At 42.0% G+C, this 15,493-nt stretch overlaps 1 protein-coding gene across 1 annotated transcript in view; it reads right to left on the bottom strand.

Annotated features, from left to right (window-relative positions):
• LOC124711504 (aldo-keto reductase family 1 member B1-like) overlaps nt 1-10,620 on the bottom strand; it is a 35,853-nt gene extending 25,233 nt beyond the window's left edge. The window contains exon 1 of the mRNA XM_047241617.1: nt 10,468-10,620. Coding sequence (XP_047097573.1) covers nt 10,468-10,542 — 75 coding nt within the window. The 5' untranslated portion in view covers nt 10,543-10,620. The remainder of the gene's footprint in view (nt 1-10,467) is intronic.
• Between the last annotated feature and the right edge of the window lie 4,873 nt (nt 10,621-15,493).

Below are 15,493 nucleotides of genomic sequence, written 5' to 3' on the forward strand. Positions count from 1 at the left end.
AATGAAAGAAACAGCAAGTAAGGTCCAACACACAATGAAGGTTAGATTTTCTTTGGATGATTCCGCAACTTTACTACCAGAATCTGGTGGATGGTAAAATCATGCGATGACTAATTTGAGTGCACCTAGACCGGTCACTGAAGTCAAAATTAGTTTGGAGACAGACTTAATTTCGACGTCACTAGACATAATTTTTACTGCAATGGACAATTCCCTTCCCGAATAATCTAAATTTTTCTTCCACTACCTTTAGGATCTCATTATATATTTGAAAACTCCTATTTCGGGTTTCAGCCAGTTCTGTGTCACATTTGAGTGCAACAGCTGTCCCGGAAAGAGGTGAATTCTAGGACTTTGTTGCGAATATTTCGGCAATTAACTTTTAGATCATTATATTTTCTTTGTACCTTCTTCGCGATCCGAACTCCTATATTTGAGGATAGTCCTCATAAATTTGGTGATAGCTATAACTTTCCGACTACTGAAATCAACTGTTTGGCGTTACATAGAATTCCACAGCGTTAGGCGCAAAAAACCAAGATATTGATGGCGTTCGTGGGCGCAATACTAAAGTAATTACCTACGTACGCGACGCTTGCAGTTGTGTGACACTATGCGAGAAGTATAAGTTCGTGTTGCAGCCGCTGACTTTGCATAATCCACATGCGACAGACAGCAGCCTGTGATCCGCATCTTTATCACTGGTTACGTGTCAGCGGCAAACGGTCACAGCAGTATTATATAACGGACAACAAGCACAACGGGCGTCGCTGTCCACTCGAAAAAAAAATACAGGACTGCATAGGAAAATTTCAGTCGATCCGTAGTGCGTTACCAATTAGCTGGCATAATTAGGAGGCTGAAAGACAGGAATACTGAAATAGACTTTCTGACAATTCTATATGCCCCATTAGTGGTAGAGAACACAGAATAGACTGTTTAACAAAGTCATCACACTGTTAGTATACAGCAATTACTTCAAGTCATTAGGGCGAGGATTTTGCCACATGATCGTACGCAAAGGGATGCGAGTATTTCAGTGTGAGTGATGCTCGATACGTTTTCATTTATCGAGATACGAAAGTAACTATTTTGGTGAAATATTGTTCTTATCAACGGATCTTTCAACAAACTGTGAAGAGAGAAATACAGTGACGTAGTCGACGCAATTCGTAGCAGACACTTTTGCAGAAAAACATAAAAATGTGATAAATGTGAGGCAGAATCCTTTCGAAGCAATCAAGGTTCATTTTACACACACTTGTAAATACAATCTAAAAGGTCAATGTAAGATAGAAATTGCAGTAGCCCGTCACATCTACAGATGAGCCAATACCATGGGATGGCCCTACGTACTTATGGCTGCAATTTGCTTTAAAGCTGGCGCCTCTATGGTAGCAGCCCCTACAAATTAGCAGACTATTCTTTACAATTGCTTCTTGTTCTTAATTTCTATCGTGTCCGGGCAACAGTTGCTTTAATGCTAAATATTACAGTGCTCTCGTGAATAACACAGTGCCAAGAAGACATTGGCAGCCGTGTTACTGATCTTAAAAGCCTGTTTGATCTAGTAATATGACACATTTGGCCTAGTTAACGTAACTTTCTTTTTATTACACTTTTCGCGTGTGATGTGAAAAGACTGCTTACGTAATTCGGTATTTTCCTTAATATGGAATGACGAAACTGAAGTTTCGTCTATGCCATCTTCCCGAAAATGCTGAGAATATATTTTGCTACGTCAGGACGGTTTCCATCTTTACTTCTCACAGCATTCAACCAGAGCACACGTGGAGCTGTACTGATAGGAAATTCAAAGTCAAATTACAGAAATAAAACCATTACAGTAAAAATAAACAGCACATTAAAATTCACGTACATAAAAGGAAATGTCGCTTTAACTAGTCCACGTACGAATGAAATGTGATTCCTTTAGACTTAAGACTATAATCAGAACAACCAGTACATCTGTAAATGATTCAAGCTGACGTTTTTTATTAAAGCACTTCCACCAGAAGCTTACGTTTGGTGCCGTTAAAATGGCGGACATCGACTTCAAGTTTGTGACGTCATGACTGCTCGCCTTACTACACGTCCATGGCCAAAACAATATGACCTCCTACTTAATAGAGTGTTCGTCCACCCCCAGAATACAGTACAGCATTGATTTTGAGAATCATGGGTCCATATAGTCGTTGAGAGGTTACCGGAGGTACGTGACACAATATGTCTATCCACAGGTCACACAATTCCCGTAGATTACCGATCGGACTTGTAGGCGCGGACCTCAAGGCCGATAGCGTCCCCTATGCGTTCTGTCGGATTCAGGTAAGGTGAATTTGAAGACCCAAAAAACAGCTTCATTTTCATGCTCCTTAAACTAATGGTTCTGGTCGATTTCCTCCCCGTCCTTGCAGTATTCGAGCTAATGCTCCTCCTCTAGTAACGTCTTCGTCGACGAGACATTAAATCTTGTATCTTTTTTATTTTTCGTATAAAAGGCGAACTGAAAAATAGTCATCTTGTGAATGTTGCAGTTCTTCTTACTTCCGTGGATGCTAAGAAAATTGGGGAGGAATTCCGCCTCATGAGAGACACTTTTGTAGTTTTGTTTTCAGCCAAACATGTTTCAACACTTTTTACGATATGTTCAGTGGGTTTCTTTGTTTATTTTTCTTCTCACATAAAGCTACTGGATGTTTATGCTAACAGCTTCAGATCCATTGCGCTATTGCGCTACTGGATGTCATAGTTTAGTTTTGATGTTGTGGTGGTTTTACATTGTTTGTGTCCCCAGCATCAAAAACTATAACAAACTCTACAGGGAAGTCGGAAATTTCCGTTACAGACTTCTAGGGCCTGTAGAGAGAATTGAGTACATCGTATTTTGAATACATACCTGAGGAGCTATGCATTTCCTCTATTGAGCAAGTGTTCACAGCTGTTAAGGTACGCACTTTAGAGCCCACGTTTTTGGACATTTTTTCTTGTTTTTGTCCATACAACCACCTCTGAAAGTTACCAACCCTACACTCTTCGCAACACAAGAACCGGTACATGTATTCAACTGTCAGGGGCATCAGAACGGCTTTCGTTTATGACTTTCGACTCGTTCGTTTCCGGTACAGGCATCCTTGCTTCAAATTAATACATTTACCGTTCTCCATTATCCTAGAAAGTCTGCACCATCATCACGGAACCACCCCGTGTGTACGTACATTTACAGACGCCCGCACCTATAACTTTGACGCTCTGTAGTCTCGTTGGGTGACGTTTCCGGACATGAGTTCCTATTCAAAATACGATGTACTCACTCCACTCTACAAGCCCTAGAAGTCTGTAACGGGAATTTCCGACCACCCTGTAGATTTCGTAGTAGACCTAAAGTTACTAACATAAACATCAAATAGCTACGTGTGAGAAGAAAAATAAACAAACAACCATAGTGAAGATAGCACAAAAACTGTTAAAAATGTCTAGGTGAAAACAAAACTACAAAGGTGTCTTGCATAAGACAGAATTGCTCTCCAGTTGAAAAATCGTTCATCTCCTTAGAGACAGCTGCGAAACAACCTCTTGAAGTTCTTAAAAATATTAACTGAATACGACTTACGAGCCGTTAACGACACATCAAGTTCTCGGCAAAGCTGACACGCCCTTTGACCGCGTTTCCTTCATTATAGCGGCGATAGTCTATCTACACCTTTGTTTCTGCGCTTATTCAAATGGTTCAAATAGCTCTGAGCGCTATAGGACTTAACATCTGAGGTCATCAGTCCCCTAGAACTTAGAACTACTTAAACCTAACTAACCCAAGGACATCACATATATCCATGCCCGAGGCGGGGTTCGAACCTACGACTGTAGCGATCGCGCGGTTCCAGACTGAAGCGCCTAGAACCGCTCGGCCACTCCGGCCGGCTCTCTGCTGTTATTCTCCAGTTCTTTGCGACTGCGATAGGCGACGAAAAAACCACATATAACTGATCTATTCTGAAGACCCCTAATGTTGTTAGATATGGGAAGTAACCTTACCGCTTTCTCGTGCCGCTCCCCTCATGAGGAGAACAATTGTACCATCTGATATCGATCTTGGAACGACGGAAATTGTTCCCAATAAATATTTCGCCAAATGTTGTAACTGTACAACTTTCCTTTTGAAACGGGGTGTTGAGAGCTTCGAAGCACTGTTACATCTTCTTTATGAAATGCTTGTAAGATAAACAATTTTCCTGAAGACTTTTGTCAGTGTCAGTGGTTGTGGTAGTCTGTGACCAGCACATCGGTTGGCAAAGACGTAGCAAGAAAATCGATAGTAGGCGCTGGACCTAGTGCGCCTATCAGGAGAGAGGCCAAAGGCAGACTCGCAAGCAATGCGCTGCCAACGCCCTCTCGACCGCAAGTATGTAGATCGCCGCCGCGGACCGGAGGACTGGATTATTAGTGAAGAGCTTGTACCACAACACATGGACCCTTAAAGTTAAGTAGCTTCCTGCTTATGTAAATAAAGAATCCTGTAAATACAGGTGTGCAGTTGTGTTGTAGAAAGACGATACCGGCCACCATACAACATCCTCTCCCTTGATCCCTATGATACAAGACTCTACAGTCAGCACCTACAAGACCACATGGGTCACAGTTTGAGGGTCTGCCTAACTCACATTTGTGACGCTCTTGCTATCCTACATATAGTTTCCAGTTATAGTAATCTTTGATTCCCCTACTAAGGATTCATTAAAATCCAGACAATCAGTTAAAAAAAGCGCCTAAAAAAGAAATGGAGGTTCGACACAAGGAACAACGTACCACAGTGCTCTCCATAGTATGGATAGGAAAATAAAAACAGTTCTTTGCAACTGAAATGTGTTTCTACTTTATTTTAACACTAACACGTTTTTCGCCTGGGCTCTCAAGGCATCTAATACAAATAAAGTGCTATGGTATACAATATGCACATAATTATGCGACATAAAACAGAAGAACATTAATTAGAGAAGTAGTTCTTATCTTAGCGGTGGTATACTAAACCATACGTATATACATACATACATATGTATGCACATATATCATTTCCATAGCCCAGGTGACATAGCTGTACAAAATTCAAACTGGGGAGATAAGGACCATCTTCGTTCAGTCCTGGACTGTTAAGACAATTCTATCGTCCTATTTGCGATTTGTTTTGCGAGCTTTCCACAATCATCTAATTGATTGCTGGTAATGATTACGCAAACAACCCAAAAATGTAGGATTCATAATACATTTTGTTCAACAATAATGCCATTCAGTGTAAAGTATTATTAGCAAACGAAGTACAAGGCTCAGTCAAATGAAAACGAGACAGACTGAAAAAAGTACCGTAAGCCAACTGTTTATTACTTCACAACTGTTAATACATTTATGCCCCTGTGAAAGTCGGCAGCTAGTATTGTTGCCTCTGGATCACGGGGTCCCGCGTTCGATTCCTGGCCGGGTTGGGAATTTTTTCTGCTTGACAACTGGGTGTCTGTGTTGTCCTCACCATTTCATTATCGTCATCATAATTCCTGACATTTGCTATATAGGACTGTGTAAAAAACTTGGACTGTGTAAAATTTGGGACTTTGTATGGGCACTGATGACCGCGCAGTTGAGTGCCCCACAAACCAAATATCATCATCATCATCATCATCATCATCATCATCATCACCCACTGTGAGAGAAGCCAATCATTGTCTTCGTAGAAAAATGTTCGCGATTGCCTACGGAACCCTGATTGTACCCAGGCGTGCACCTCTTCTACATCTACATCTACATCTACATTTATACTCCGCAAGCCACCCAACGGTGTGTGGCGGAGGGCACTTTACGTGCCACTGTCATTACCTCCCTTTCCTGTTCCAGTCGCGTATCGTTCGCGGGAAGAACGACTGTCTGAAAGCCTCCGTGCGCGCTCTAATCTCTCTAATTTTACATTCGTGATCTCCTCGGGAGGTATAAGTAGGGGGAAGCAATATATTCGATACCTCATCCAGAAACGCACCCTCTCGAAACCTGGCGAGCAAGCTACACCGCGATGCAGAGCGCCTCTCTTGCAGAGTCTGCCACTTGAGTTTATTAAACATCTCCGTAACGCTATCACGGTTACCAAATAACCCTGTGACGAAACGCGCCGCTCTTCTTTGGATCTTCTCTATCTCCTCCGTCAGACCGATCTGGTACGGATCCCACACTGATGAGCAATACTCAAGTATAGGTCGAACGAGTATTTTGTAAGCCACCTCCTTTGTTGATGGACTACATTTTCTAAGCACTCTCCCAATGAATCTCAACCTGGTACCCGCCTTACCAACAATTAATTTTATATCATCATTCCACTTCAAATCGTTCCGCACGCATACTCCCAGACATTTTACAGAAGTAACTGCTACCAGTGTTTGTTCCGCTATCATATAATCATACAATAAAGGATCCTTCTTTCTATGTATTCGCAATACATTACATTTGTCTATGTTAAGGGTCAGTTGCCACTCCCTGCACCAAGTGCCTATCCGCTGCAGATCTTCCTGCATTTCGCTACAATTTTCTAATGCTGCAGCTTCTCTGTATACTACAGCATCATCCGCGAAAAGCCGCATGGAACTTCCGACACTATCTACTCTTTGTCCGAATCAAATCGACAGCCACAGCCAAAATATGAAAACTGCATGGGGCTGACCAGGACTATATTGCGGATGTGTATGGGCTTCCCAGCGAAACTTCTGCAGTGTAGTCGAAATATCCTTCGCATCATGTGGGGTTGGGGAATTGTACTGCAATAGAATGATGTCGTCTGTCAACGTTCCTGGGCGTTAGGACAGACGGTTTGGACCGATGGCACACTTCAATTTTTGTGAAGTGTCCACAATACAGCATTGCGTTAACCGTGGCGTCGTGTTATAGACAATCAATGACCAAACAAAGAGAAAGGTCTTTATGACTTTCCTGGCGTGCCTGTTATTTAGACTACGCTGCATACCTTCGTTGGGAAGCCCTACAATCCCAATCTCTCCCCATGAGATTTCCATCTTTCTGGAGCTTGAAAGAAAGGCATTCGTGGCAGTCGATTTGGTTCAGAGAAAGAGGTGCACCCCTGGGGTATAATCATGGTTCCATAGGCAACTGTAAACATTTTTCCATGGAGGCGTTGATCGTTTTGTCTCACAGGGGGATAAATGTATTAACAGTTATGGCGATTAGTTTTGAAATAATAAGCAGGATACTTACTATGTTTTATCTATCTCGTTTGATTGAACTGCCCCTTATTTTGTAGATAACGTCAAAACTGAAGCATATATAATGTTAGGTTGACATTCAAATTAAATAGTAGAAGCAGGAAAGTAATATATATATATATATATAATGACTGAGATATTTTGTCAGATGTCCCATTTATCTTGAGCATCCTAAATAACTGTTTGTCCAGATGAAAATTACAAAATATTTCAACCAAATGTTCTTTGGCCGTCAGGGGGACATCAATCAGCATGATTGCCTTCTTGTAGCTTTGTTTTTTTACAAAGATATGAACAGCGGTATGATTTTTTAAAACGATACCCTGTATTTTTATTCGGTAATTCATTTCCTCTCCTAAAGACCTATTCCAAAATGTATCACAGTGTACTATTCACTGAAACACAACGTTATTGGTTACACAACACAACAATGACGTTGTTGGTCCCCGCACTTAGTGCAGGTACTTGGGGTAATGGAACACATCACGTGCTGACGTTAACAGAGGACAATTGTAAACATAAGTAGAATGCACACCCGTCTTTGTCGTCAGTTGAAGAGTTGTGTGAGTAGAACGTACACCAACGAAGAGAAGGTAGAAATGCTACTCATCTATGGGAAATATAAGTTAGCAGAGCAGTAATTGCAATACTGTTTTCTTATGTACGGGTACATTTAGTACAGTAGTTTAGTGCTTTTAAATACTGTTGTGTCGAGTAGGCACACAGTAAAGGCTGTCCTTCCTACAAACTGCATCGACATAACGTTCCTTTTATTGTTGTTGTTGTTGTTGTTGTTGTTGTTGTCGAAGGTAAGCGAAATGCTACGCAGGCAGCGGAACTGTACAGAGAGCGATATTCTGACAAGAACTCACCTCCCCGACGGATGTTTTCTCGTCTTGTTGCGACCCTTCAGAAAACGAAAAGTTTCAACCCACGACATCACAATCGTCGTAGCACTCGCACAGACGAATCTGCCCAAGTTACTGTTCTCGCTTCCTTTGCTATGAATCCACATGTGAGCACACGACAGCTTGAACACGAGATTAGCATTCCTAAAACCAGTGTACATTGTATTCTCACACGTCACCGGTTCCATCCTTACTATGTACACCTACATCAAGAATTGCATGGGAATTATTTCCAGAATTGTGTACAGTTCTGTCAGTGGGCACAGAAGCAAACCCTCGCCAACCCGAACTTCTTCTCCAATGTTCTATTTACCGATGAATGTTCCTTCTCAAAGGACAGGTAAATACAAGGAACATGCATTATTGATCCAGTGGCAACCCACGATAGCTTAGACAGGTGGAACATCAGCGACAATGGAGAGTTAACGTCTGGGTGGGGTGCTTGACACTACAATTATTGACCCTTATTTCATCAATGGTAGTCTAAACGGGACAGCGTATGCCAACTTCCTCAGATGAATTCTTCCTCCTCTTCTGGATGAAGTGCCGCTAAGAACCAGAATGCTTATGTGGTATCCAGCACATAATGCCTTGCGTGCACGTCGTGTTCTGAACCCAAGGTATCCTGCCAGCTGGATTGGTCGAGGAGGAACAGTTACTTGGCCTGCCAGGCCTCCTGATTTAAATCCTCTGGAATTTTTTTCTTTGGGGATGCATTAAAGACGTTGTCTATTGCGATATTCTAACAACTCCAGAGGACATGCAGGAACGTATCGTGCTTGCTTGTAATTCTCTTCAGCAGGCAACACTAGATGCAGTAAATAATTCTTTCTTCAGCGAGTGCACCAGTGTATCCGTTCCAGGGTCACCATTTTGAGCACGTTTGAATGTTCTGCTCCTGGGCAATGGTACGGGAGAGTCAAAGTCAATTTTGTGTTATGTTTTTGCTTGGTTTTCATTTGTTTTCTGACAACTCCAGCAAGTGGACGAGTTTGTGATCCCGGGCTCAAAGTCAATGTTGTGTTATGTAATTAATAACTTTGTGTTTCAGTGAATGGTACACTGTGATACATTTTTAATAGGTCTTGAGGAGAGCAAATGAATTACCGAATAAAAAATACAGCAAATGAATTACCGAATAAAAAATACTGCTGTTCATATCTTTGTAAAAAACAACGTTACAACGAAGGCAGCCACGCTGATTGATGTCCCCCTGATGGCTAAAGAACATTTGCTTGAAACATTTTTCAATTTGCATTGGACAAAGAGTTATTTAGGGAGGTCAAGATAAATGGGAAACATTGTATATATCTCCGGCAAAAGATCTCAGTCATTCTCACTCCTATTTTACTTACACTTTTTAATTTGAATGTCAGCCTAACGTTATTGGTATGTGAGCAGAGATATACTTTGTCAATATTTTATAGCTGTATTTCCTAGTACGTTGGCTATGTTTGTTATAATCATGTGAGGGTGGAATTTCAGATCCTAAACTCAAGCAAGACATCACCCACAATCATATAAGCAATAAAAAAGATGCACTTTGGATATACTAATGAGTTACGCTTGCCTTTTGGGCATCACAGTAATTTACCTACAAAAGTATATTGAGTGGATAAGCATCAGTCTTTAAGGAAACAATACGTTTAGTGTACGTCTTGTCAGATTTAGTTCTTGGGGCACGAAACGTCTCCTAATTCGCAGAATGTGGCATATCGAAAATGAAAATTTTAGAACTTTACCAACTATTGAATGGATTTCTGCAGACGCCAGTGACTGGTAGAAAATTGGAGGAAGATGTCTAATGACGAGCTCCGGTCAGGCCGTTAAGGCTCAGTGGGTGTCTGCCGGCCGCCGTGTCATCCTCTGCCTTGTGACTTCGTGTAGGTGCGGCATGAAGGAGCATGTGGTCAGGACACCGCTCTCCCGCAGTTTTGTGGACTTTCCAGACTGAGGAGCCACTACTAGTGGATCAAGTAGATCCTCAATTGGCATCACGAGGCTGATTGCGCCCCGTACAGTCCTCTCACCAATGGTAGTCCCTGGCACTACCAGGAATCGAATCCGGGTTCTCCCATAGCAGCCATCTAAGCTAACCACTCAGTCACGGAAGCGGACGATGATGTCTAGTAGATCACAATAGACTACGTACTACAACTTTTCAGAAAGGAATCATCCATTTCCTGGGGACAGCTGATACTTTTGAACGGTCGGCTGACGCACGTAGCATCAGCTACGAACTAATACTGAGACAGTGACAAGAAGTGTAAATGTGATGTTATGGTTTTTCTTCGTTGCCCATTTACCTGGAACGTGCCCAGACCGAAAGCTGGCATGGTGCGGCCATTGTTGAGCTTCACTGTTGGAGCGATCGTCGGCATGGTGGGCGGCTGCTGGAGACGAGAGGATCACTGTGCTAGTGAGGGCTTGGTGCGATGCGGACGGATCACCAGTGGCTGAGGACTGCGGCGGGGGACTAGTGAGCTGCGTGGAGGGGGGACGCTGACCTTGGCTGCAGATGCGTCCAGAGATCAGCGCCAAGTGATGCGCTCTGAAGGTCAAGTGTGTGCGTAACCGTATCTCGATATTAGTTTTGCTTCGTGCTGATAGCCTCGCCCCCTAATGGAACTCGGCAGCGCGACGAACCAAAACTGTAACACAAGTAGGAGTTTTCAGACTCTTAATATTAACATTTTTGTTTTCCGCGACGTTTCGAGTTTCTGTAGTTTAACAACGAAATCTTTCGCGAGGAACCAAGAATGCTGTTGCCAAGCACAGCCTAACGAATAAGCACAAAATTTCTTTTGAGCAGATACGGATTATAGCCCACACTTCAAACTACTCGGACTCGTAAAGATATGGGATTCGTGTTTAGCAGGATGGCATCGAGCACTTAACGCTGGCGGATTGCAATTCTTTCTAACCCTGCTTTCTAACCCTGCTTTATATTTAAACGCTAGTGATCTAAACTTAGTGACTTTGTTTTTTAGTGCACTCCACGTAGCGTAAGGCTCAAAGGAAAAAGAAATAGGTTTTCTCCACTTGTATGTAGCTTAATTTTTTACACTTCCCTCCCGTGGGTCTATATGACTCAGGGTATTAAAAAATACACAACATATACAAATATAACTGTTGTCCAACGAGCACACATGCCCGTAATAGCAATTACGAGACCAGTTAAAGGCACTGCTATATTTGTAACACGAAAGTTACTGGATTGGAGCAGTTTTGGCCTGAAGATGACGTAATCGTCGAAACTGGTAGCCTAGAAATAAACCTATATAACGGCGATTGGTATTGTTTTTATTCAATATACAAATATTGGTAGTAAAATCTTATTTATACGTATCTGAGATATACACATAATTGTTTTTATAACAATGCAGGTCTTTCCTTCTTTATTGCTGTAATGCGTGACGATAAACAACAATGTAGGTCGCTTACTACTTTCAAGTTATCAAAGCATTATCGCTACTAGTAATGTTTCACCAGCTGTTGGGTCTGTTGGGTGCGGACGCAGTTCGTGTATCTAAGGTAAAGATTTCTGTGTAGCTAAAATGACGAAACGATTTCTTCCTGATGAGCAGTTGGAAACATTATTAAATGCGTGTATGAATCAGGAGAATATTTGTAAATACGAAAATCACGCCAGTGGCGACAGCATTCATCCTACATATGCATCAGAAGAAACTTCACACGTTCGTACGTAACATATAAGTGGTGCAAGTGATTCAAAATGCAAAAATATTAACTGGAACTTAACAACGTTTTCCACAATTGCAAGAGCATCCAATGTAAACATCATAAAACTAACTCTGGGTACAGGAACATACGCTATATCCATAATAAGCGATATCAAATCATCTTTTCAAGCTATTATGAACGATCATAATCAGAGTATTGTGGTGGAAATGACTAATATTGAGGGTCAAAAAGTTTATGGTGACAGCTGGGAAGAACTACATCAAATTATACTTTAAACCTATATTGGTTTATTATTACTGGTTGGTATGTATAAAACGTATGGTGGATCAACAAAGAGTCTATGTGATCCGGAAATGCCGTAATGTCACAGAAACGGTTTAGTTACATCTCACGTGCTAACGCTTGAATGACGAGTCTCATCGAAGAACACGAAGAGAAAAAGAAAAGCAAGCACTAATAAGAGTTCTGTGGGAAAAATGGGTGGAAATACTATCGAAATCCTGACACTACCGTTAATAAACACACAAACCTAAATTAAAAACTGTAATAACGCTAAATAATTTATGAGTATTATGCCCTTAAATACCAATGGGATCATTATGATCCGAAAGGGCATATGTGTATAGTTTTTTAAGGAAAGGAGCAGGGTTAACAATTTTCATTCTTTACGGAGAGCGGGTTGTTTCAGGTAGGTGAGCTGATGGGAAGGGGAAAGAGTCAGGGAGGGGAGACAGGTCTTTATTAAGAAAATCTGGAGGGGGGCGAGGGTTCCACCTCCGGTATTTGTCTTGCAACAAAGGGAAACCTCCCGGAAACCTTGGATAGAACTGGAGGATGAGAAATATTTTTCATTTAATTCGACGTAATACGTCACTTCATTTAACAACATGAAAACCTAATATATGTCAAAGTATACTTGTTGATGTGCAGCGCTTATACAGGATAAAGCCAATTACTTTCTCGACACGTACAATGTACCTATAACGCTATCGATCGCAGAGATGCTACGGCTAAGAAACAGCATAGGAGTCAGTCTCGTATTACAAGTCGTGACGGAAACGAAGACGGTAGGACTGACATTTCAGCATTGGTGCCAATGGTAACTCTGTAACAGGTGTATTCTTAGATCCGTCCAAGGTCTTTGGCGCTGTAGACCGAAGGTGTTGGAATTATTAAGCAATTTCAACTAGTATGTGTTCTGTCCATATGTACAAAAAATATGTTTTAACTATCGTATGTGCAACCTGTGCTTCCATCATGGATGCTAGCTCCTTGATACGTACATCAAACGCTGACAGTAATAATAATAATAAATAATGTCCCAAGGCGATGAACAAACAACCATCACCTGACGTCTACTGTTATTTCGCGAACCGTATCAGAAAGGTACGGTAGTACACTTAACTCAAGATGTTGGTACACAAACTTTATCGCGACACACAAACAGTAGCTGTGTATCGGCATTACTCTTATCATAACTCGTGGAAAAAAACCGAGAGTACTATCTGTCGAGAAGATTACGCACAGCTCTGTCACTCATCCTGATGTTCGTGAACGACGTACCAATTGCAGTCCCTGTCTTTCCTGCACGCAGTATGTGGTAGAGGTCTCCAGAGAGCCCAAAGATTGACCCCCGCGTAAGGTCAGGCTACGAACAGCAGTGACTTAACCACGCACCGAGGATGCTAGCGTAATTTCAGTAATGGAGCACTCGACGCTTAGGTGACCGTTCGAAATCTGGTGGAGGAAGAACATTTCATCGCCAGGCCCGCTAGCTGCATTTTGGGAGGAATAGCTGTACAGTGGCTTTTCGTAAATTCTACACCTACTTCTACATGCATATCCAGGTAGTCACCTTATGGTGTTCTACGGAGGGTATTTCTAGTTCCACTGTCATATCCCCCCCTGTCCTATTCCATTCGCGAAGTGTGCGTTGGTAGGACAACTTTCGATATGCCTCCCTACTAGCTCTAACCTCCCTCATTCGTAATATGTTTTCTTGGAACGTACGCTTTCAGACTATCAGCAATAAACTCCGTGATACACAATATCTCTCCTATTTCGTCTGCTTGAGCATCTCCTTAATGTTCTCGTTCTTACTAAACAATCACATGAGGGGACGCGAAGCTCTTCGCTGGATCTTCTCTACTCTATGAATCCAAACTGGTAAGGCTCCTAGACTGACAGTAATATTCAAGAATCGGTAGAACGAGTGTTTTGTATGTCATTTATTTTGTGGATAAATTAAGCTTCCAAGAAAGTTCATGGATAAAAAATAAAAACATTGAAATTTGCAGATGACATTGTAATGCTGTCAGAGACGCCAAAGGACTTTGAAGGGCTGTTGAATGGAATGGATAGTATCTTGAAAAGAGGTGGTAAGAAGAACATCAATAAAAGAAGAGCAACGCAGTGGAATCGAATTAATGCAGGAGAAGCTGAGGGAGATTAAGAAATGAGACTGTTAAAAGTAGTATATGAGATTTGCTATTTGGACAGCGAAATAATTAGCGACGCCCCTGTTAGAGACGAAATAAACTGCAGACTGGCACTAGCAAGAAAAGCATTACTGAAGAAGATAAATTTGCGAAACGTTAGAGTAAACACAACTTAGGGATTAGGCCTTAGGTCTGTTCCGGCTGGCTGACTGCTGCCTAGACGGCAGTAGAAGAAGCGACTGTGATCATGCGACAAATCACCACCGAGTCCCCAATCCCTCCAGCAGTTACTGCCAGTAGATGAATCATGGCTATGCCGCTGCTTCTTTATTGAGGCAGCTACTCGTTTGGCATCACGAGGCTGAATGCATCCCTTTCCTGACCTCCGCACCTCACAAAAAATCTGTGATGGTACAAGGAACCGATCCCTGACCATTTAACACTGAAGGCAGCGACACTGTTCAGCTGCGGAGGAGTCCACAGAACTCTATCCTGTGCAAGATTCTTCATCTCACAGTACCTACTGCAGCCTACATCCTTCTGAATCTGCTTAGTGTATTCATCTCTTGGTCTCCCACTACGATTTTTATCCTCCACGCTGCCCTCCAACACTAAATTGGTGATCCCTCGATGCCTCAGAACATGTCCTACCAACCAATCCCTTCTTCTGGTCAAGTTGTGCCACAATGGATACGTTATATGTAAACACGATTTGTTGATTTGTTAACATCGACTATCAATTTCAAAATTAGCCAATATCTTCTGTAGGTATTACGCGATTACAAAATTCCAGTAGAATCACTGGAAGCAGTTGTTGTTGTTGTAGTCTTCAGTAAAGAGACTGGTTTGATGCAGCTCTCCATGCTACTCTATCCTGTGCAAGCTTCTTCATCTCACAGTACCCACTGCAACATACATCCTTCTGAATCTGCTTAGTGTATTCATCTCTTGGTCTCCCTCTACGATTTTTACTCTCCACACTGCCCTCCAATACTAAATTGGTGATCCCTTGACGACTCAGAATATGCCCTACCAATCGATCCCTTCTTCTACTCAAGTTGTGCCACAAACTCCTCTTCTCTCCAATTCTATTCAGTACCTCCTCATTAGTTATGTGATCTACCCATCTAATATTCAGCATTCTTCTGTAGCACCACATTTCGAAAGTTTCTATTCTCTTCTTGTCTAA

The sequence above is a fragment of the Schistocerca piceifrons genome, chromosome 8, assembly GCF_021461385.2.
Source record: "Schistocerca piceifrons isolate TAMUIC-IGC-003096 chromosome 8, iqSchPice1.1, whole genome shotgun sequence".
Classification (NCBI taxonomy): domain Eukaryota; kingdom Metazoa; phylum Arthropoda; class Insecta; order Orthoptera; family Acrididae; genus Schistocerca; species Schistocerca piceifrons.